We start from the raw sequence: 21,711 nt of genomic DNA on the forward strand, positions 1-21,711 counted from the left end.
TGACAGGTTACCATTATTGAATTTCCATTAATATGAATTATGGGTACAATATATTTTGCCCAATATTTTCTACCCCAGGACTAACACAACTCTACAATAAAAAATCACATGGTCAGCAATTTTCTCATAAATAGAAAGCTCTGAGATTCATAGGAAATTCGCCTTGACCTGATTAGCATCTGACCTTCACCTTATGCCAGTCTGACTTTGCAGAACCACCAGCAATAATTTACATGCACACTGACAGTCATTAAAATGTCAATATTTAAGTAACAGTCTAACTATCGCTTCTGAAGGGCCTGTCGAAGCTTTCTTGGGCCAYGCACCGCAGCCTTTCCTCCTTCTGCCCGGCCGTGAAATGCCTGGTGAGTCGGGCTAGGAGCATGAAACAGATGGAGAGGAGCCGAGTCCTGTCACTCCTGTGTGTGCACCTGGGTGCTGATGGGCTTCTGAGAAGGTCACATGCCTGAACTACAGTCACTCTGAAGGACGAKGGAGACTGAAGCAGACTTTGGCTCTTTTTGTTTTGCTCACCAGTAACTACCTGCCCTAGATCCTGCCTCATAATAAAGTCTCAGTCCATCCACATGATTAAAAATATACTAAAGAGTAAGCATGAAAATAGTCTTGGGTCAATGGGGCTACTTGCGTGCCTGGAGCTAAGCGTACACTTCACATTTTACAAGACKCTTAAAAGACAAAGGTGCAACCTGTGTCTGAAGAAATGCCCAAGCCACAGGCTGCTGGAAGCGTATGCTGGAGAAGCCTCCTTGTAGCGTGCTTGCTATGTAAATCTCCCAGTGGAGGCAGAAACATTGAGCTGTAGAAAATCATAGTCTTGCCCCCTATGACTGCTTTGACGTTTTATGGACTGAGCGAGGATTAGCAGCATAAAACACAGTTGCATTATCACTAATAGCAGTAGCGCAGCAGCAGCTTTAGTAAACATTTATTTTTCATGGTCCCCAATGAACTTTGCATAGACCTTGGGGCATCAGGTGAGAGAAGCAATATGACATTTCTCTCTGATCATATAACTATATGTAGCGAAGAGATTTGCTAAATGGAAGAAGAACTTCCCAAATCTCAGCAGTGACCTGGCCCCTGCCCTGARGAGCTCACATTCAAAAATCACAAAAGAAAATCACAGAAGAAACGAGTGAGGAAGGCGATGACAGGTAACAACATTAAGTAACAACACATGTGGTCGTTTTTTACACACAAGCTCAGAATGGGTATTGGGCCGGGGGTGCTCCCAAATGCCCACTGGGCAGAGGACGAATTTCTGCCAGCATCCCAGCGGTAAGGGAGAGCTCTTCAGGAGCAACCCACAAGCAGAGAGGGCGAGGGGCTCGCAGACCATCACAGGGAGCACCCGCCGCGCCTGGGGATAAGCAAAACTTTTATCAGAAAAGCAAACAAAACGATAATCAAGAGCAGAGTCCTTGGGATGATAGATGGCAGGACTGGGGACGCAAAGAGACACATGGGCGGAAGCCAAGCCGGGGTTTGTTCGAACGCTTCTGACATTTCTTTAAATGTCAGTTCATAACTACGACACCTTCACTGCTGCCGTGCAGGTGCCCAGCCACTTCTAGTGGAGGGCTCGCCGCACGCACACACCTGCACTTTTAACATTTTGAATTATCCATCATGTTCTCGCCTTTTATTCTGGTGAGAACTAACAGGCAAACGTCAACCCCCCACCGAACACCTCCTACTTGGGTATTAATTTCGAGGTTTCCTCRCCATGCTGTTGAATCCTCGGGTGCCTTACACAGATCTGTGTGGTGTGCCACCCACTGAGAAGCGCTGCGAGATCCGTGGGAGAAAGGGTAATATTTAAAGAATTTGGAGAACTCCACGTACCCAGCGTACTTGATAAACACATTAKCAGAGAAGGAAGAGAACAGTATAGTCTTTCGCTGAAGTTTACACGTGTAAGACCTATTTTAATAGAGATCAGTCCTCGTTCACGATTTGAACACAAATCCCATTAATAATTCCATTAAGCTACCACTTCAGTTCATTATTTTACCCGTTTGCACTGCACTATGTTCACTGTCAACATCTGCTGCTCTCCCTGAGAAACAGGGTGAATGGGGCCACGCAGTCGCATTCACGCTCCTCGCTACACCCTGGGCTCGCGGGCAAGCAGTGATGCTCTGCAGAGCATCTCCCTCTCTCCTACCCCGAGATGAAACACATTTCCGCACCATCAGCCTCCATCCCACAACTTAACATCTACCATCCATGCCCAAATTCAAATTACCTAATTATCAGAGCTCCTCAGCCTCCTTGTTCAATACTATCTAAGCAGAACCTTTAAAGAGTAAAGAAAAAAAAAAAAGAAGAAGAAACAAGAAGGAGGGAAATGGAGAGAAGTAACAATCAAGCAATGTAAGTTTGTATTTTGAAAGTAAATGCTTGCAAATGGGGGAAAAATATCTAGTAAAAACAAAACAAAACAAAACAAAACACCTCCACAACACAACAGAATGGTTGGGTCGTGTTAAACATTCAGGGAGGCAACAGATAACATAATCACAATGCACAGCAGGGTCCTCCATGAAGAATGGGTACAGGACTCTTAAAAGGTTATTACAGCAAATTTAAGCGAACCAATTGCACCGAGACCAGAGAGCAGCTAAACAGAGGTTTTCAGGACTTCTATTCTGCTCACCAAGTCTCATTCCAACTGGCTCAATTTGATCGAACAATCAAAAAGTCAAATGATATGAAGAAAGATATTTCCTCCTGTAAATTGAAAAAGGTGGAGTGGGAGCTCATTTCGATTCCCTTCCTGCRAAGGCATTTATTTATTTATTTCTCCAAGCAGCCGAGCTCTTGCAAAAAGGTTTCTGCACTGGCACAGCCTGCTCTGTGCTCACAGCGAGTGCGGAGAGCGGGGGGCAGCACAGTTACGGACACTTTCACACTACCTCGTCTGTGGACTTTTATTCGGTCTAGGAATAGTCACCTCCAAAGCAAAGGAGAACAGTCAAGGCACAAAATATGATGAAACAGAGAACACAGAGCTATTAAGCCCCAAGCTGTTCATCAAATAGACTTGTACACTGGTCTCCTACAAATCTACTGCAGATTTGGCAGATATGGGGGGGTTGATGGGTTGAGGAAAGTGAGGCACCAGAGCTCCTCAAGAAATAACTTACAGGTAAGTAAAGCAAAGCATTTCTTCTACAACCCCTTTTGAGGGGAAGTGCATCAACTATAACATATGCTCACGGATTCCTGGTCCAGGCTCTGTCACAAATGGGCCACTGAACATATCCGATGTTATATACTTCAGACACAGCATCTAGCATGCAAAGTCTCCCAGGCATTTATCAGCTTTGACCAGCAATCGAGGCCAAATCTACAGCACACGGAGATGTGGACGTTAACTGTGCTTCCTTAGCTCTGGTGGCAGAGGCTGCTGCACGTGCGAGGGGGAGCGCGTGCTCCGCGAGAGCCCTTTGAGGGAGCGCGTTCGGCGATGACCTGAAACGCCGAAGGAAGAGCCGAACCTCGGGTCTCTTCTCTTGCGGCACTGTACTGAGGCAYGTTGAAGCTCTCTGCTCATGGAATCAGACAATTTCTGCTAATAAAAGGCATTTAAATCTATTTCCAAAAAAGCAAGATGTATAGATAAGTGTTCCTCAGAGGGCTCGAAATGGAAGTGTGCAGATGAAAATGGGCCAGGACAAAAGGATATAACCATACTCTTGGACTTCCCTCAGTCTTGGCAACTGTCACARATTTATTGGGCCTTCATTGGCAGAAAGCAGTATTATTTTCTATTCAGTGTTGCRGTGAAAGAGAAAGCGAATAGACAGCCTACTAAGTGAAAAATCAATTGTGCAGGTAGCGAGAGGTGTTTCTACTTCAACACTTAATGGATAACATGATCTTTCATACCAGCTATATGCCAACGTCCATCCAGTGTCTAACATAATCTCTTACTTCCAGATCTAAAAAAAAGGATAAAAATTCTCTGCCATTAGGAACATCTACAGAATACACTTTGCATTCTGATACAGGAACTATATTTACTAGCAATAGGTGGGTTCTATGCAACAGCGTACTTAAAATACRTATTTCTAGACTCCTTTAGAATATATACTTCTATTTACAATGGGAGAATGAGTTCACCACCCATCCTATGACAACTAAAACAGTGTGGACCACACCATCCTAGTGCACAGGTGCACAGGCAAAAAGAACAGATAAAGTGGAGATGTGATTGTGATCCTTATGGTCCACATACAACTCAATGAARTAGGAAAAAGTGGAGTCAAATAAGCATAATTAGATTTGCCTCAAATCCAAAGGCTTCCCAGGAGCTAAAAAAACTAAACTGGGCCATGACCTGTTCTATGGCTCTGAGGCCAAATGATATGACCTGGCCACGTTCATGTATTATACCTCCTTATCCTCCAAAATAGGGTGGCTATATCCAAACGGCCGACTGGGAATGGCTCCTGGCCCTTGCTAATTCCAAACCATGCCTGAGAATTGTTTATGACAGTGCTAGCTGGCTGAAGCCAAAAATCAAAGCAGAGCCTGTGCTAACAATTTAATGGTATAGATGGTCATGTTCCAGCACTTGGGCCCCTGCCCTGGCACAGCTTAAGCTACTAGCACAGACTTAGCCAAATGTAATTGTACTGCGAGCAGGGCTGGCTGGAAAAGAGAWACAAAAAAGAAATAAGTGTATCTGACCAAAATTAAAGTTAAATTCTGTGTGCACTTTCACGATTCCCTTATTTCTTTTTTTTTTCTTTTTCAAAATTTTATTTTCCAATAAGCCATATTTCCACGGAAGTGTTGTATTGGTTGAAACAACCGAYGGTCAGAACTGCTGGTTCTGTGGTGAGTGGCAGTTGTATTTCATTTTTTTCCCATGAACCAATATCAGTTGCCAGCAAGCTATGGTGCTTCCAGTAAAGTCAGATAAGCTTTGGGAAATGTCAGAAGAATTTAAATCAAGTGTCTGATGGAACACAAGGGAGAAGGACAAAGAAGTCAGCAGAGAGGTAGAAAGACAAAAAGTAAAATGAATGAAAGAGACTGATCCACAAGCTTTGCAGCATTGCTTAATTTCTGATTCATCTCCTAGCTCAAAGAAGAAGGGAAGATCAGCTTTGCGTACTTCTTGCTGGGGACAAGGTAGCTTCCATGACCACCTCTGAATGGCAGAAGTCACCTCTCTGTTCTCTGAAGGAAAGCTGTTAAAGGAGTCTAGACAGGCTTTTGTCCAAGACTCCCATCCACAGCCATTTGCAGGCTTTTACTGCCAAAGAATAAAGAATCAGCCTGGTGTAGGTAGAAGAGGCTCTTGGAGGCCACCRGGCACAGCTCCTGATCAAAGTGGGGCTAACACCACACTAGGTTGTTCAGGGCCTTGTCCACGCAAGTTTGGAATGTTATTAAAGATCAAAGATAATTCATTTAAAAATAATTAAATTTATTTAAAGACAATTTAATTTGTAGGAGTCTTGCTGTACACTTCTACTTTTGGTTATTTTGAAAGGGTCCCCTCTGACTGCACTTAGCTCATTTTACAGAAGAGCTCACTCCAGTTTTTCGAGCACTCACACAGCTTAGCTGACCTGTCCCTTTAGCAGTGACGAAACCAATGGCAATTTATAGGAAAACTCAGGAATTATCTACATAACATAGAGAAATGAAGACAAATTTTCTTCAGCATTGACTTAAAATCCATAATTTAGATGAATTCTAAAATATCTTGAGAGAACACTTTCCCCAAAGAGCTAAATGTTATTGCAAAGCACTTCATATTTCTAAGCAAGCTGAGAAAACAAGGTGAACAGTAGCTTTGTATGTGGCAAACAGAGTGTGTGACCCATGTCTTCAAAAATTTTACCTGCACGTTTGCCTTTGTTAATTAAAGTGGCTACATTCTTGAGAGAATTATGAATGCATATGACCTTAAAAGCCTTCAGCTTTACACATGAGGGACTTTGGTCACACACAATCTACCAGAAGAATTATCACAAACAGTGGRAAAAAAATTTAAGAGATGGAATTCAAAACTTCATGAGCAGGAATGGGATTAAACACACTCAATTTTTCCTGTGTCATCTAGCTTGAAGAGCCTTGCARAGATTACTGCTAGACCTTTAAAAGTAGAGGTGATAATGATAATTAATGGAAGCTTAGAAACAGAATAACAGCATCCAATATATGTGGGGTATCACTATTGCTCAGCTTTTGAGGAAAAGGAAGATAAATTATTCAGTCTTACTCCATCCCAGCAAGAGGTAGGAATTCTAAAGGAAACAAGCTGTTCAAAAACAAAACTGTGATGATTATGCCAAGACAGGAGCTATGCTCAGAAGATGTAAAATAAGTCCAAAGTTKTATTGTTTACCAGTCGATGAGGTTCTGGGTATTGTTTTGAAGCACGATACTTCTGCCTGGTAAAGTATACTTAAGTGATAGTACAATTCCAGCCTAATGTCAGGATGGTATCAAAGAATGATTTTGGTTGGAAAAGATCTCYGCAGATCACCTGGTCCAACTCTGCTCAAAACAGGGACAACTTGGATGTCAGATCTGTGTGCTCACAGTCCTATCCAGTTGAGTTTGGAGTGTTTCCAAGGATGGAAATCCCACAGCTACTTTGGGCCCTTGCTCCARTTTTGGCTCCCTAGATAGTGAATTTATTTTCCTTATATCTAATCAGATTTTCCCTTTTTGCAACTTGTGCTCATTGCTTCTTCTTTCACAAGGCACTTCTGAGAGGAGACTGGCACTCTCTTCTCTATACTGTCCTACTAGGTAGTTGTAGATAGGAAGCTAATCCTCCCAAGCTTTATCTTCTCCAGGATCAGCAGATCCAACTCCCAGACTCTCTTCGCACATGCTGTGCTCCAGGCCCCAAATCATCTTGGTGGCCCTCTCTTGCACTCACTCCAGTAGCTCAGCAYCTTTCTTGCACTAAGGAGCCTAAAACTGGACAAAGTACTTGAGGTGCAGTCACACATAGAGAAGAATGATCATTTCCCTGGAACTGCTGGCTACTCTCTTGCCAATACATCCCAGCATCTGATGGGCTTTCAYTGCCACARGGACACATTGCTAACTTATTTTCARCTTGCTGTCTGCCAGTACCTCCAGGTCTTTTTCTGCAAAGCTGCCTTCTATCCATTTGCTGCCCATCCTGTACTGCTGCATGGGACTACTTCATCCCAGGTGCACAACTTTGCATTTGCCTTCACTGAAGTTCACGGGGCTCCTAWCAGACCATTTTTCCAAACCATCTAAGTCCCTTTTAACAGTAGCTCTACCCTCTTGCATCCTGACTGCTCCCCTCAATTTGGTTGTTATTTGTGCATTCCTCCCATTCTCCACATCATTAATGAAGATATTAAATGGTRTTAGTCTCAGTATTGACAACTAGTAACTGGCTGCCAGTTGGACTTTGAACTGTTGCCCGCTACTCTCCCTGAGCCAGTTTTCCACCCACCTTGTAGCTGACCCATTAAGTACATATCCTTCCAACTTATTTAAAGGGGTAACTGTGTCAAAAGCCTTGCTAACATTAAAATATACAAAAGCCCTAGAGGTCCCCCTTGCCCACGCAGCCAGTCATCTCATCACAAAAGGAAATCACATTGGTCAGGTGTGACCTGTGGCTGCTCCCAGACACCTTCTGGTCCTTCGTGTGCCTGCACACACCTTTTACAAGATTTGCTCTACAGGCTTCCCAGACACACAGWGGTTAGACTGACTAGCTCTTAGCTTTCTGGATTTTTCTTGCCCTTCTGGAAGATGGCATGACATGCGACTTTCTTGTCATGAGGACTTTCCCCTAATCACCTTGGCCTTTCAAGGATGATAGAGAGTGGCTTCAAAAAGAAATCAGCTGTCTCCCTCAGTATCCTTGGATACATCCCATTTTGTCCTATGGACTTGTGAACACCTGATTTCCTTATATGGTCTGCAAGTCACTCTTTCTCTGTCATGGGTAGCGCTTCACTCTCCCAGACTGTGCCTCTGGGAAAAGGGACGTGGAAGACCCTGAGAGCAGATCTTGCCCGTAAGACCAAGACAAAGAAGGCCTTGAATATTTCAGCTTCTTCTATGTGTCTCCAGGGCAGCCCGTCCCTGCTTCCATAAATCTTCTTTCTGCATTTAAGCTCAGCTAGGATTTCCCTGTTCAGCCTGGATTGCCTCCAGCCAAGCCTGCTTGACTTCCCATATGCCAGCTGAGTGACTCCTGTGCCTTGAGGATATTGTCATGGCTGAGTTACTGGGTCCTACTGCCCCTCGGGGGGCTCCGCTGGGCCTTGTTGTACAATGCTGCTCCCCATGCAAAGACAGGCAGTTCTTGAAAAGAATATGGATTTGCAGGTGAACACGTGGTCAAATTATGCCCAGCGCTGCTCTTTGGTAGTTTTCCACCTGCTAGCGGAAARATGCATCTCGGAGCATTACTTCAGTGGTTTGGAATGCACATACTTTGTATAACACATTGAGTTCCTCTGGGATGAAAGGGTAACTTTAATTATACATGCTATTATCATATAAACAGTATATAGTCTTAAACATTCAAATTATACAGCCRAAAGAGCTTCTCTTTCTTGACATGTTTGTGCAACAACTTAGCAATAGTAAATATTATTCACATACTTCTCTGTGCTTTGTTTCAGGATTACCATAAAAGACCTGGGATCATAAACACTAAGAAATAACCTGATGATATGAAGAATTTATTACCAGTTATTATTCATTATTTATACAGTGGGTGCATCTCACTCTGCACACAACCACTTTACAGACAGCCTATATTTCTCAGCAGAACTTCTACAAGCTTTGTTTTCCAAAGTGAATCAGTTTGGAGATGCTAAATTGTAGTGGGGAACAACCACATATATTTCAGCTTGACAGCAGCACAGAACAACTGAAACAGAAGAGGCAGGCGGACTTGTGGGAGAACTCAGAACAGACAGTTCCTCCAAACCAAAGGAAAACGTGCATTTCATTTGCTGAAAAGTGCCTGTCCTATCCAAGAACACAGTGTTTCAGCCGTTAACCCAACACTTGGATGTTTAGCAATGCTCAAAATTTCAAGAGCAGAGAAAACTCAACAAAGTTACTTGGGTACTAGCAAGTTTCTCCCTATTCTGGTTTCCACATTGAAAACTAGCGGCTGATCATAAATCCACAACAGAGCAGCTTCTAGGGAGTGACAMTGGTGTCAGGAACAAGGGTGAGGAATTCCTTTCCCTGCCTTTTATTGCCTTTCACTTACAATAAGCCTGTGCTTTGCCACGCTCACAAGATAGTGAGTCATCGTGTTTCCATTTGTGCAGAAGRTATTTGCACCTTCCGCGAGCTGTTCGCATGGGACCCAGGCTATGCCTACAGCGCATCTGCCCATGGCCAGCGTTTGCAGGTGCAACATTCGGCAGGACCAGAAGCCGCGGAGCAGAGTTTAATATTCTGTTTATCACTCTCCGGGCCAAATTAATTTTTATGTCTGCCAGCTTCATCGACTATTGTGGTATCAAGCAGGTACTCGAGTTCCCCAGAAATAACAAGGAGAAGCGAAGCCTGGCGCACTTCTCTGTCTCTCTTTCTTTTTCTCATTTGGTTCATTTGTTTTGCAACAATTTCTAAGCCGAAGACTGCAAATCAATCAGCAATTTCATGGAAACCAATGCCATCAAGAAAATATTACCTGTTCAGTAAACAGTTTATTTTCTTTCTGGTACGCATTAAACTTGTGTTTTAAAAAATGACCAGTGTTTTGCTGTCACTTCTAACAGAAATTATAGTATACAGAGATCCCACCCAACTGCTTCTGCAGCCTTTTGCACAAACTCTGGTTGCRTTTGTACCCAACGTGTACCTTAATCCACTTGTCCCTTCCCTCAGTGATTTCTCTGACATTACCCACTTCATGCAACACCAAAATCAAAAATTACCTTRTTGAGAAAGGATCGGCTTTCTTTGAAAATTATTTCTACCTGGCAAAGTAGGCTCTGACAACAAAAATTATAGGAAACTGCCAAGTCATTAATCGTAAAATCACTTTTTGTAGATAGGTCCATGGTTACAAATTTTCTTATGAAAGAAAATGCCCCATAAGTGGCAAAGGTACGTATTCTGTTGCATTTTAATGGATAACCTGCAACTAATATATATGAAAACACAGTAATGATGAGAGGAAAAGAGAAAATAGAAAGAACTCTGAATTATTTCAAGAAATTGAGCACTTAACTCCTGGCCAACATAAATTTTGCTTAGGTTATTGGATATTACTGATACTTACCCCTTTTGAAAGTTGAGATACTTTTTGATCAAAGTGGCAATGCCTAGAAATAGCCCTTTTTCTTTATCCAAAGCTGTCATGTTTGTGACCTTGTAAGTACTTGGCTATGTCAATTAACGCTTCAAACACGCCGCCTTTCATCTTCAAATGGAGCTGGGACTAGAAACTGGCCAGACCTCTTAGCTCTTTCAACACATGATAAACACATTGCAAGTGAAAAAAATCCAAGCAATTTTTTATGACTTGGCAGCTTAATTAGGATGCCAGGACTTTCAGACCCATTCCAGTCCAATCAACTCTCCATGAAAGTTGACAAATTAAAAACACATTTTGTAAGTTTTGATTTCTATGTAAGTTTTGATTTCTATGTTATCAAGGATATGTAAAAATATATAAGAGAAGAAGTGTTAATACAAGATGATAATAAGAAGTGATACCTCTTCAGCACAATTTAGGCCCTCCCTAGGGTACAGGTCATTAAAAAATCTTCTACAGATGAGTTTGAAAATTGCCCAAGATTTCTCTCCAGTTTGTCCAAACTGGAAAACTGGTTCCTCTACTCTAAGGCCTTCAACATGTGAGCTTGGGAACCTGCTGGTTATCTTCATTTTCTGTCTTGTCCCTGGGTCATATAATTACCTATTTGCTGCGAAGAGCATCTCAAAACTACATGGGGATAGCAGGAGAATGGTGATATACTATGATGGTATTTTTTTTTGTGGTGCACTGTGCTAGTTTCACCCCCAGCAGGACAGTCGTGATGGCAYACAGCTATCGCCAACGTGTCCTTTGGGTGTCCTTCCTCACGTGCAGACCCCGTACAGGCTGCCAGGTCTGGATGTTGCAGTCYAGGTACATGTTGGGTCATCCCACAAGGTAAATTGTGAAAAGCTTTGCAAACTTTCAGACCTGGAGAGCCAAGAGAATGTGATCTGGGGCCTGGGAGAACCTGTCCTTATCTGCTGGTACAATCCACTGGATATYATGTACTCTGGAACACTGCTTTATTTCCTATACAATCAATTGAATATTCTACCATATTTAGAGCTTCATGCACAACAGAAGTCTCTGCACAGCTGGGAAAGGCCTTGAATCTCACAGACCACGAAAACTGGACGCAGCTCTATTTTAAACRGATATCCACAGGTAAAAACATTTTCCTGGAACAATCAGTTGCACTTTTTGACATCCAGCCTCTGAAGTCTGACATATAATCACAGTAATTTGCCAAAAGAAATCAGGAGGATCTGTAACAGGCTTTTGCCATGATTGCGCTTGGTCTGTACTGTCGTGCGGTATCCAGATCAACGAACCGACCGGCTACCATCTGAAACGGTGACCAAAATATGTGAGCTATCAATACAAGCCCTTGGGGGACTGGTGGAGCAGCTTTGCACAGAGGAGCTGGAAGAGCAAATCCTATACACTTCATCACTGCATGTTTTGACTGTTTTTGAGCAACCATGTATTCCAATATTTATAATCTCTCTCTTTACGCAAGCCTCTTATGCTTTATAATAAAAAGAGTACATAAATTTCAGTTACCATCACAGTGCAAATTGTTGCATGTAGTTAATCATGTACAACATAAGGTGTAACTTGAAGAAACAATTTGTGTTTATTTTTCCTTTGCTTAATCAATATTTTAAATATTTGYGGAAGCCGAATAGCAGCTTGGCAAATCCTCACCTCAGAAGGGAAAGGAAGAGAGCAGACAACACCAATTCTGCAACACGCAGCAAACTGTCAGCGTACGACAGGCTGCTGTGGAGGCAACTAAACTGTTTTGGACCTTAAAGGGAAAAAAAAAGCCACGTAACATTTTACTTCTCTGCAGTTCAATTTTATSTCTTTGCATGTCTCAGCTATACTGACTTGTTCTCCCTTTAAAATAAGATTTTTTTCCCTCGTCACACAATTTTTTTAATGAGACTTGAAGCGATGCACAGAGAGGATGACAGCGGGGGCTAGTTTTCTCTTGCAGTCCTTGTCTGGCTTTCCAGAAAGGCAAACAGATGCTTCCCCATCTTCATCTTCTCTCCCACATCTTCACTGTGGCTAATCACAGTGGGATCAACACTACGGTAGCAACAACACTCCAATCTGAAACATTATGGGAGTGCTATAAGCATAGGAGGAGGCCAGGATCACATCTCAGTTATGCTATTTAAAGACTGGAGACTATATAGTTATCCCTGAGCTCGGCTGGAGAAAATCCTATCAAAACTGAAGGCTGGCTTTTTTATAAGATTTGTCATAGGTTTAACCTTGAGAATAACAAATCATTAAGTGTGTGGGGGCTTAAGAATCAATTTATGTTTCAAGCAAAGGGTTTTTAAAATTAAGGCTAAAAAAAAWTTTTAGATCTCGCCTGGTGTTGCACACATTCTGTTGATGTATCAATCTTTTCAGGCATTTAAAAATAATATAGAGATGATAAAAGTAAATGTTCTATAACCAAAAAATCTCTTGGTAATAAAATTTCAAATTACAGCCCATGACAACACTTCTAAATTGAAGCTGTGATACAGGAGCTTTGATGGAGAAAATTGTACAAGTAACTTGCAAAGTAATTCGGAAAAGCAACAAAGAATGAAGGTGCTGCTGCGATGAACAGAAAACATAGCTGGAATGTTGTGCCGCATCCTTAAATGAATTTTAGAGTGTTTTGTTGCCAATATCTTAAGCAGTGCTGCAGTCGTATATGGATTTCTTTGATAGCTTCCTTCTACCAATAGATAATCTCATTGCAGAAAAAAAACAAAAAAACACCACATACACACAAAACCAAAGCTGAACTTGATCATCCTACGTGGTTGGACTYCGGGTATGACAAATTGAACTGAAACGTGGCAGTTTAATGGCAGGTATTGCCCTCTTCATTGCCTGCCATAGGCATTTGGGTGCTTCAGGAAGTACCTACAGCAAAGGACTCAGACTCTTTCCTTCAAATGAGCCAGCTATGGGAACTGTTCTGTAGCCCAAAAAATTTTGGAAAGAGGACCAAAATATAAAAGCTAACTTGGGTAAAAGACCTTGGGTCTCTGCTCACATCAACCCTGTGTGAGCAGAAAACCCCATAATCACTAGCTCCTGCTGCCTCAGTTTCCCTATTGGTATTCTGGCAGTAAAACATTAAGCTATTTTTTCACATGTTGAGGTTTAAATAGTATTTCTGGTGTGTTCTGACAGCCTCAGATGAGATGGACTACAGCAGCACAAAATATCATAATTATTTTGTTTAGCAAAAAATACAGCTAAGGAAAATACAGCTTTTTTGTTTAAATAACCCAGATCAAATATCTTTAAGTACTTAAATGTGCCAGATTCACTAAGTGTGATTTGTACAAAGGCATCTGCAGTAAGAAGGTTACAGGTATGCTTTGAGAATAAATTTCAAAGATCTGCAAAGTATAATTAGTTCTAGAGTTCTCCTTCACATTAATAATTAGCAATAAAATCCTTCTACAGTCCTCCACAGACAGGTGTAAAAAGCTCCTCCAAAAACATAAAAGCACAGACCAAACCCAGACCCCTCACAGGCGGCATTATGTATGTTAAGCTTCCCTCTGATGAGTGTTTCACCTCTCTCCAACAGTTCATAAGTTAATCTTTTTTTTCTCTCCCTTCCTATGCTTTTTTTGTTCGTATTACGTGTTACAGCTTGGGATATATAGTCTGGTATAATCTTGTTTGGTAAAGACAAAATGGTTCAGCAAGAATATATATTCCAGTGGTCCTAAAATCTATTTATCTACAAATTTCTTGACCAATGCTGTCACCAGCCCAGCGACTTTCACAGTCTCATTACATGTCATAAAGATTTTTTTTTCTCCATTTTGCATTTGTCACACTAGCATTCAGTTATTCAAGAACTGACGGATAGGAATATGATCAATGCCTGTCAATATAGTTAGCAGAAGACCTGATTTCAGTCTTTGAAAAAAATGCAACTTTGTTTGATAATATGTGACGATGGATGATGGCAGGTACTTTTAAAAACCACTGACTTAGCACTGCACAACGTTTTGGATTAAGAACTTTGCACTTTACAACAGTGGTGTTCGACGGATTAAGAACTAGTCAACTGACAATATTTTCTAAAAATAGCTGCTAACAGGAAGCAACTGAGCACATGCGACAAGAATTGGTACTAGGCAAATGTTATTCAACTTTTCAACCAAGATTTTGAAGTAAATATTAAAAACACTGCAACATTTGATGCACAGAAATATTAAAATAAGGAGAAATAGGCTTTTGGGCAAAAGGATGAGTTTTCATGCAATGAACAGCAAAGCTACACATCTAGGAAAAGGGAAAATGGCCATCCCTGAAACACTGGAGACTGTATCCAAGAAAGCAACTACTCTGGAAGCAACATAAGGATCCGAGTGAGAAATGCTGTACATATTTTGGCAAAAACTTTTAAGCAATTGTTACTGAATAGACAACGGAAAGACAAAAGAATAGAGGAAGGAAGCCGTTTTATGTCCGCACACGTGAATGATGAGGCTGACACTGAATGACTGCATATGGTTTTGGTGTCTTTTAAAAAGGAAGATGAAGAAATGGAACTGCAGAAGATGCACAGTTATTGGGAGGCCACTAAAACTGGTACACATCAGGGAACCACACGAACCAAAGACCAGAAGTCTGAAGGCAGATTAAATGATTCAGAAAAAAGTGCTAACACTTTTCTAACTGGGAGAGTAATTGATTGCTGGGAGTACACAATCAATGGGAATAGATGATTGGCCTCCATGTTTAGAGATCTTCAAATCTATTTAAAAAGATATGCTAAAGTCAAAAGTAATAACTGGATGAAGCAGAGACACCTGCACAGACAAGAACTTTGGTTAYGTGATCTTATGGGGGTCCTTACTATCCTCAGCTTGCAGGAACTTCASTGACTGCACCCTTAACCCGGGACTATCGAACAAGGAGAAAGGGCTCTCAAACATCTTTCTCCAAAACATCAGGATTACTTTATTTGTACACCATGTCATCGCTTATGTAGGGTACCCCCTTGTCACTTAGATCAAAGACATCTGCTCTAATGTTGGGGAAGGTCTGGGCTGTAGAAGAGGGCGGGACCAATGAATCAAACTCTGTTCCCAAGCACAAAACAGTACTAAGAAATTCAGCTTAAGATGATCCTTGCTCCTCACAAGGTGATACCCCATAAACATGCTCACAAAAAGGCGGTAGAGGGGAGACCGTGATCTTTCCACAGCTCAGGGCAACTTAGCATATTTCTGTTTCTAAAATAAACCAAGTAATTGCATAGTTTTCTGACTTGAGATTTCCCCATTATATGGATTTAATTTTTTATGGTTAACCATTAGCTGGATTCTACAAGGGAAACCACCGGCTGGGGAAATTGCTAACCGTCTGAATTAAACCACAACTGTAAATCTGCTGTGTGTGAGGCAGAGACACAGAGTCAGGCAGGGTGAACATGAGTATGTATGAGCACCTGATGTTTTTCTCTGACACCGTTCCACATCATTAGTTGGAAGCTTGCTAGGCACCGTACCTTTACATCTCTGTTCATTCTACCTCTCTTCTCTTTCGAAGTTTTTTCTTCTTCAGTACATGCAATTTGTAATTTTTAGAGCTGTTCAGCTGAATCTCAGCAGAAGAGGCATGGGCAAAGACCATATGMATTTTTGCACATGAACTTTACGGGGGATTACACAGCTGATTAACAGTTCTCTGAGTAAAAAGTGTCCCATGCTACCTCTACTCTTGTCTATTTACTGCTTTTGATCTATTCATGCCAAAACACTGTTAATAAGGGAAGTCATCAGAAAATTGCCTAATAAGGTAATTTAGAAAACAATTGAACATTGAACATATGATCAAAAGGCATTTAACTTGCTGTTCCTGCCTCCTTTCCCCAATAAATACATGGTTTAATGGCACTGCTCTGCCTCAAAAGGGTTTTGAACATCTGGGAGAACGGCTGATCCACTCCTGTCAACAGTTGGTCCCTAAGGACTAGATCCAGGAACAAAGGTCATGACAAATCAAACGATTGCTTTGGCTCCAAATTTGTGTTGATCATCTCCAGACAACGTACAATTGAAAAGCATCTGTCTGTGGCTAACATCTGGAGAATGCTAAATATGTTTTGATCAAGATCTGATTGGCTTCTTTTCAAATGAAAATAATTTGAAGGCATCATGGAAAATTTTTGAAAACCAATCACACATTAAACTTCAGCCTAATGCTTCTTTCTGCAGCATTGACCTTGTTTTGCTACAGCGTGAAAAAAAAATCAATATAATAATGGTGCTGCAGTAAAATTTCAGCTTGCTCTTGGCTTACTTTAAATAACTTTATTGTCTCCTTTCCCCCTGTCTGYGTCTGCTGCATTTGGCGCTTGCAGTTATTAAAACGAAACCAACTTGAAAGAAAACGTTAAACATCTTAAAAAGAAAACCAGCAGTGCGTCTGGCTCACTCTGCTAATGCTGTGGTCACCTTTAYAATTTGCCAGGGTTTGCGGTTGCCCAGCTGTTCTATCTGCATTTGTATGGAGAACACTCCCCTCCCCCCTCAATGACTTTCTGCTGGAATAACAACTTGTGTTTTCAAGACTTCCCCAATTATACCACGGGCCAAAAAACCCCAGTGGTTTACTAGCGATTTCAGCTCACTGCGGCTTAAGATCTTCTTCCTCTGTAGTACACATTTCTGCAGCAGTGAGACAGCCTGGTTTTAATGGTCCCCCGTTACRTTCGGAACTGCGCTATGAGCGATGCTTTGAAAACCCGGTAGGAAAACACCAACGAAAGAGAAGAAGAACTAGCATTCAGCCCAAAKGACACCCTTTGCTCATTTTCTACTCCCTCCGTGTGAAGACTGCAGCCACCTGTGGTGAACCTGTTGCGAACCTGCTCAAGGGGTGAGAAGAGCATCCCCAAGAGCAGACGGCCACTGCGTGCTTCAGGCTGTCCACCGACAACCCAAACGCAGGCAGGGCTAACGGGCGAGAAGTTTGCTCTGCTCAGCCTTGGGCCGCTCAGGGAAACCTCGGTCTCAGAGGAAGAAGTAGTTACCTGGATGCTTGCACAACACCAGAAAGAGCAAAGAAAAGGACAACTGCCCATGGACATTTGCTCTTCATACACTGAGAACATGGCTTTCCCAAAGGGGCAGACGCCGCTCCCTCTCTTCAGCATGTCAACACCACAAAAAAAAAAAAAAAAAAGGTAAGTTCTTACTTTGGTAGTGGCTGCTGCAGACGAGTTGGCCACCAGGCTTGTGATAGCCTCGCTGCTGCCGGTGGTGCACGGCGCGGTGGCCGGGGTGGGCATCCGGGAGGGGACGATGGGCAGGGGCAGCAGCCCGGGCCGGGCACTGCCGGTGCTGCTCGCGGCGCTGCCGCAGCTACCGCTGCTGACGTGGTTGCCGTTGGCACTCCATTCCCGGCGGTCCCAGCCGGCGCGATACTCTCTTTCAAAGCGGCTGTGGTGCCGTGACATCTCGCTGGAGGGCGGCTGCTTCTCGAAGGGAACTCGRGAGCTTGCCTACAAGATTGAAAGCAGAGAGGTGAGTGTTGCAAATGTTAGCAATGAGGCGCTGGTGCAACGATCTTGCTCCATAACCGCTGGGGCAAGAGCCTGCCAAGTCTGCCCTGCATTAACAGGCACTGTTTTTCTTCTCTCCCTCGCTGAGCTAAACTTCTGGGGGAAGAAAGCAGAGTGGTAGCGAATCATCCTTAAGAATTCAAATGACTGTGTTTGGACAGCCACAAGTACGTGGTGGAGAGATCGTCCCTCAGATCCTAGCAAACGCCATCTGCCCAAAATCTCCCGCAGAGTAACAAGCCACGGCACCCAAATAAAGAAAAATYGAGTTAGAAACAATCATCAGACGAAGCCTCTGAGAGCAGGAAAATATTTCCAACAGCTTGCTCTTGCCGGTTTCTTAGCAGTCCTTAGATCATTTCTGTGGCTCCRGATATGTCAGCAAATATTAATCCTAAAGCTCAGATAGAGAAAAATCTACTTGCTAAATCTATTCATTGCTTTCGTATTTTTTCAGGTCAAATACCATTTTACCTTCTCCTCCTCCCCCTGTCTCTTTTTCCTAGACCTCCTCTCTGGAAACTCCTGCTGGAATACTCTCCCCCTACRGCTCTGGGGCTTTTCCTAGAGTCACTGGTTGCCAGGGCAGGTCAGCATCTCCTGCCGTCTGCTGTGCTTTTGGCTACATTTAAAACACTTAACGCACTCAAGAGGATCAAATGACCAAATCACTTTGTGTGATTGCCCTGTCCTTATCATCACGAACCTCCTGTTGGTACTGGTATTATCTTTTATCAGCCATGAGCAAGMCGCCTGAAAACCACACTGCGAGTTGAGACTCCCAACCTCTACCCCTAGTTTCAATAATGATAGGTTRCATTGCCTAAAGGAGTGAGGTGATTTCTTCTGCCGAAGTCTCCTACTCTGCAAAATGGTGGGAATAATGTGGTTTTCCCAGTTCTGAGTAACTCACTCAAGAGTTTGCAGCATTTAGAATTGAAGAACAGATTWAAAAAAAAGCTAAATATATTTATTYACATGAATCTATAATGAATATCTAGGTCACTGCAGCATCTCAAGTATTTTATTTGCATCATACGATCTAATAAATTATTTGTAATAATAACATCAGGTCAGCTGAAGTAGTTTTGCTACACAAATTCTTCAACACAAAACTGGATAATAATTATCTGTTTGTAATGGCTGAGGAAGGGAGCTGGAACCAAACTCACCCAGAAACTTGAAAATAACAAACTACTTCAGAGGGGTATTACTTATTAGCGGTATAAAATAGGGGGCCTATCAACAACATTAGCATTTATTCACCTAGTTAAAAAAAAAAGGGCAAAGAAAACCCACTGTTATGACTAAATATATCCTAATYGAGGTTCATGTGGTTCCCATAAGCATTGTCTTCAACAAAGGACTGAGCCAAAGAAAGCCCCAAACCTACACCTGCAATGGACCATGCTCTGCTCCAGCARCAGGAGCACATGTTGGGGCTCGGGAAGATGTCGACCACAAAATTAACAGCACTAACATTCCTCTTAATGCAAAAGAGCTGTTTTGGGGGTTTTGGTCTTTTTCCTCCTTGTGGATCTGATACAAGATTTGACTTGATGACTCCAAGGATCAGGGTTCACTGCTGCTCACTTAGATTCCTCTTCCTTATATTTTTTTGTGGCCTTCTGATGCTTAAATTCAAAAAACCCTGTCCACATTTTCTGAGGGACCACATGGAAATGCCAGGGATATACACTGACCAAGGCAAAACCCCCAGGAGCATAGCAGTGTCCATGATGCCACAGTGGTAACAGAAACTTTTGTTTTAGCGAAGATGAAAAAAAAAAAAGTAAGTTTTTCTTGTAGTGGCCACCATCTCAGAATAAAATCAGTATCTCAAGATAACGCCTGCAAAGGTTAAAAATTCCACATCTATAAAACCCCTTCAGGTTTAAAAAACTTTTGCAAACCCAGGCAAAAAGGGAGGGCTGCAAACCGCAAGCGACACTTTGAAGATGCACCTCGCTACTCCTTGCCTTTGGAAAAGTTTTTGGCTCCAAACCTGCGCGCGCTCCGCCAAGGCGCGAAGCTCTCCCTTCCTCCTTTTCGGCTCTCCGGGAGGCGGCTGTCAATCGAACGCCCTCCTCCTCCTCCTCCTCCTCCTCCTCCTCCTCCTCTTCCTCCTCCCGCGCCCGAGGAGCTCCGCTAGCTGTAGGAGCGTCCTCCTTGACAAGGCAACGGGGCAGAGCCAACTCGCCTCTCCCCACCACCACCCACACGCTCCGGCATAGCTGACATTCAATTCAGCGGASAGCAGAGGCACACGCGCACCAAAGTCAATAGCTAGCAGGTTTTGCCACGCGATCCAAGACACCGTGCCCCCAGCAATTCTGCTATCAGATGAGCCTGACAGGCAGCTACGTCAATAACAAGCAGCAAAAAAGCCATGCATTAAGCTTACTTAAAACCCACCACCCTCGCTGCCGGAAAATTCACTTCTTTGTCCGGTCACCATATTTTATGATATTCGCCCCTAAAAATTAAAAGCGACAGCTCAGAATCACATTTTCTCTATGCATGCCATTAAATAYACACTGCTTGCTTTAACGTGTCATTTTTGGCTGGGTACAAAGACATYTGACAGCAACAAGACGTGCAGAAAAACCCGGGGGGATAACTAGTTAATAAATGAGCATTCAATTGCTAGTGCTTGTTATTAATTGTTTAAAATTAGAAACAATATAAAATGTTCTCATAAATAGCTGCTGGGTGACGTAAGAAATGGTTTGTGAGCAGGCCGGCTAATTTTTAAATATATTTTTGGATCTGGAGTTTATGCTTTGTCTAGGCTATTTTTGTCAGGGATCAGAATAATAATAACAATGCCCAAAATGTACTTTGTACTCRTAAGACAAGCTTATCCAACAAACTGTGTCCTGAGCTGAGCACAATCATCATTTTCCTCTGCACAGAATTTGACACAGGACAGTGTAAAACATCCTGAGAAATGGTCCTGAAGGAGGCCCATAAAAACAGGGACAGCAACAGCAAGGAGGACAGCAATCCTGCAGCAAGGATGTACAAGCATTTTCATCCTAACTCAGTTTTTGGCGGTTCCAAAATAACCAATTTTAGTCTACAATCTTCTAGACATGGATGAATTTACAAGTGGTTTTTTTTTAGAAAACAAACCCTTCTCTTGGGGAGAAAAGGAGAAGGAGAAAGACCGCTATCTACATCTCTCCTCTAGTTTCCCATATTTAAAGCATCTTTATCTCAAAACTCCAGCTGTGCATGCATGTTTCTTCTAAGTCCTTAAAATAGCTTGAGGTCCCTAAATACCACTGCAGCAGAGAAGTTTGGTACCTTGTTTTTCAGATTTGGAGAACCACCACTGCAGTGGCTGCCTCARAGCCTTGGCCAATCACAAATCCATTGAACTCAGTTTTGGGGTTGATTTTTYGGCTAGCACTAAGCTGCATGCTACGTCTGGAAGTTAGCTCCCCAGCAAATCAACTTAAAGCTATCTTAGATATGTCTGCACTACCTCAGAGCCATAAAACCGCAATGTAGACACGGCTGGCAACAAAAAGAACATCCRAATCGTGTATCTCAGAACAGAAGTCCACAGGAGGAGATGCTACTTGRGGTTACCACCGAAAATCACTCTGTACAACTAATTCAGCTGACATACTGTCTAGGCAAGGTGGTAAAGCCAATGAGACAGGCCTTCCCCACTCTCTACTCCAGATGTAGTCATTCGAGTAGCTGGGCATCTTTAATCTTGACTAGAAAGGAAATGTCGCATAGAATCAAAGGATTTCAGCATGCAACCAAAAGGAACAAAAATTCTCTTAKAGGGGGAAAACCC

General features: G+C 42.5%; 1 protein-coding gene across 1 annotated transcript in view; it reads right to left on the minus strand.

The window, feature by feature from the left end:
* Positions 1–21,711, minus strand: part of KLHL29 (kelch like family member 29) — a 362,303-nt gene that overhangs the window by 213,952 nt on the left and 126,640 nt on the right. The window contains exon 3 of the mRNA XM_085320322.1: positions 17,532–17,837. Within this exon, the coding sequence (XP_085176448.1) occupies positions 17,532–17,837 (306 nt within the window). The remainder of the gene's footprint in view (positions 1–17,531; positions 17,838–21,711) is intronic.

The sequence above is a fragment of the Rhea americana genome, unplaced genomic scaffold, assembly GCF_003343005.1.
Source record: "Rhea americana isolate MKP2758 unplaced genomic scaffold, rheAme1 scaffold_63, whole genome shotgun sequence".
NCBI classification, from domain to species: domain Eukaryota; kingdom Metazoa; phylum Chordata; class Aves; order Rheiformes; family Rheidae; genus Rhea; species Rhea americana.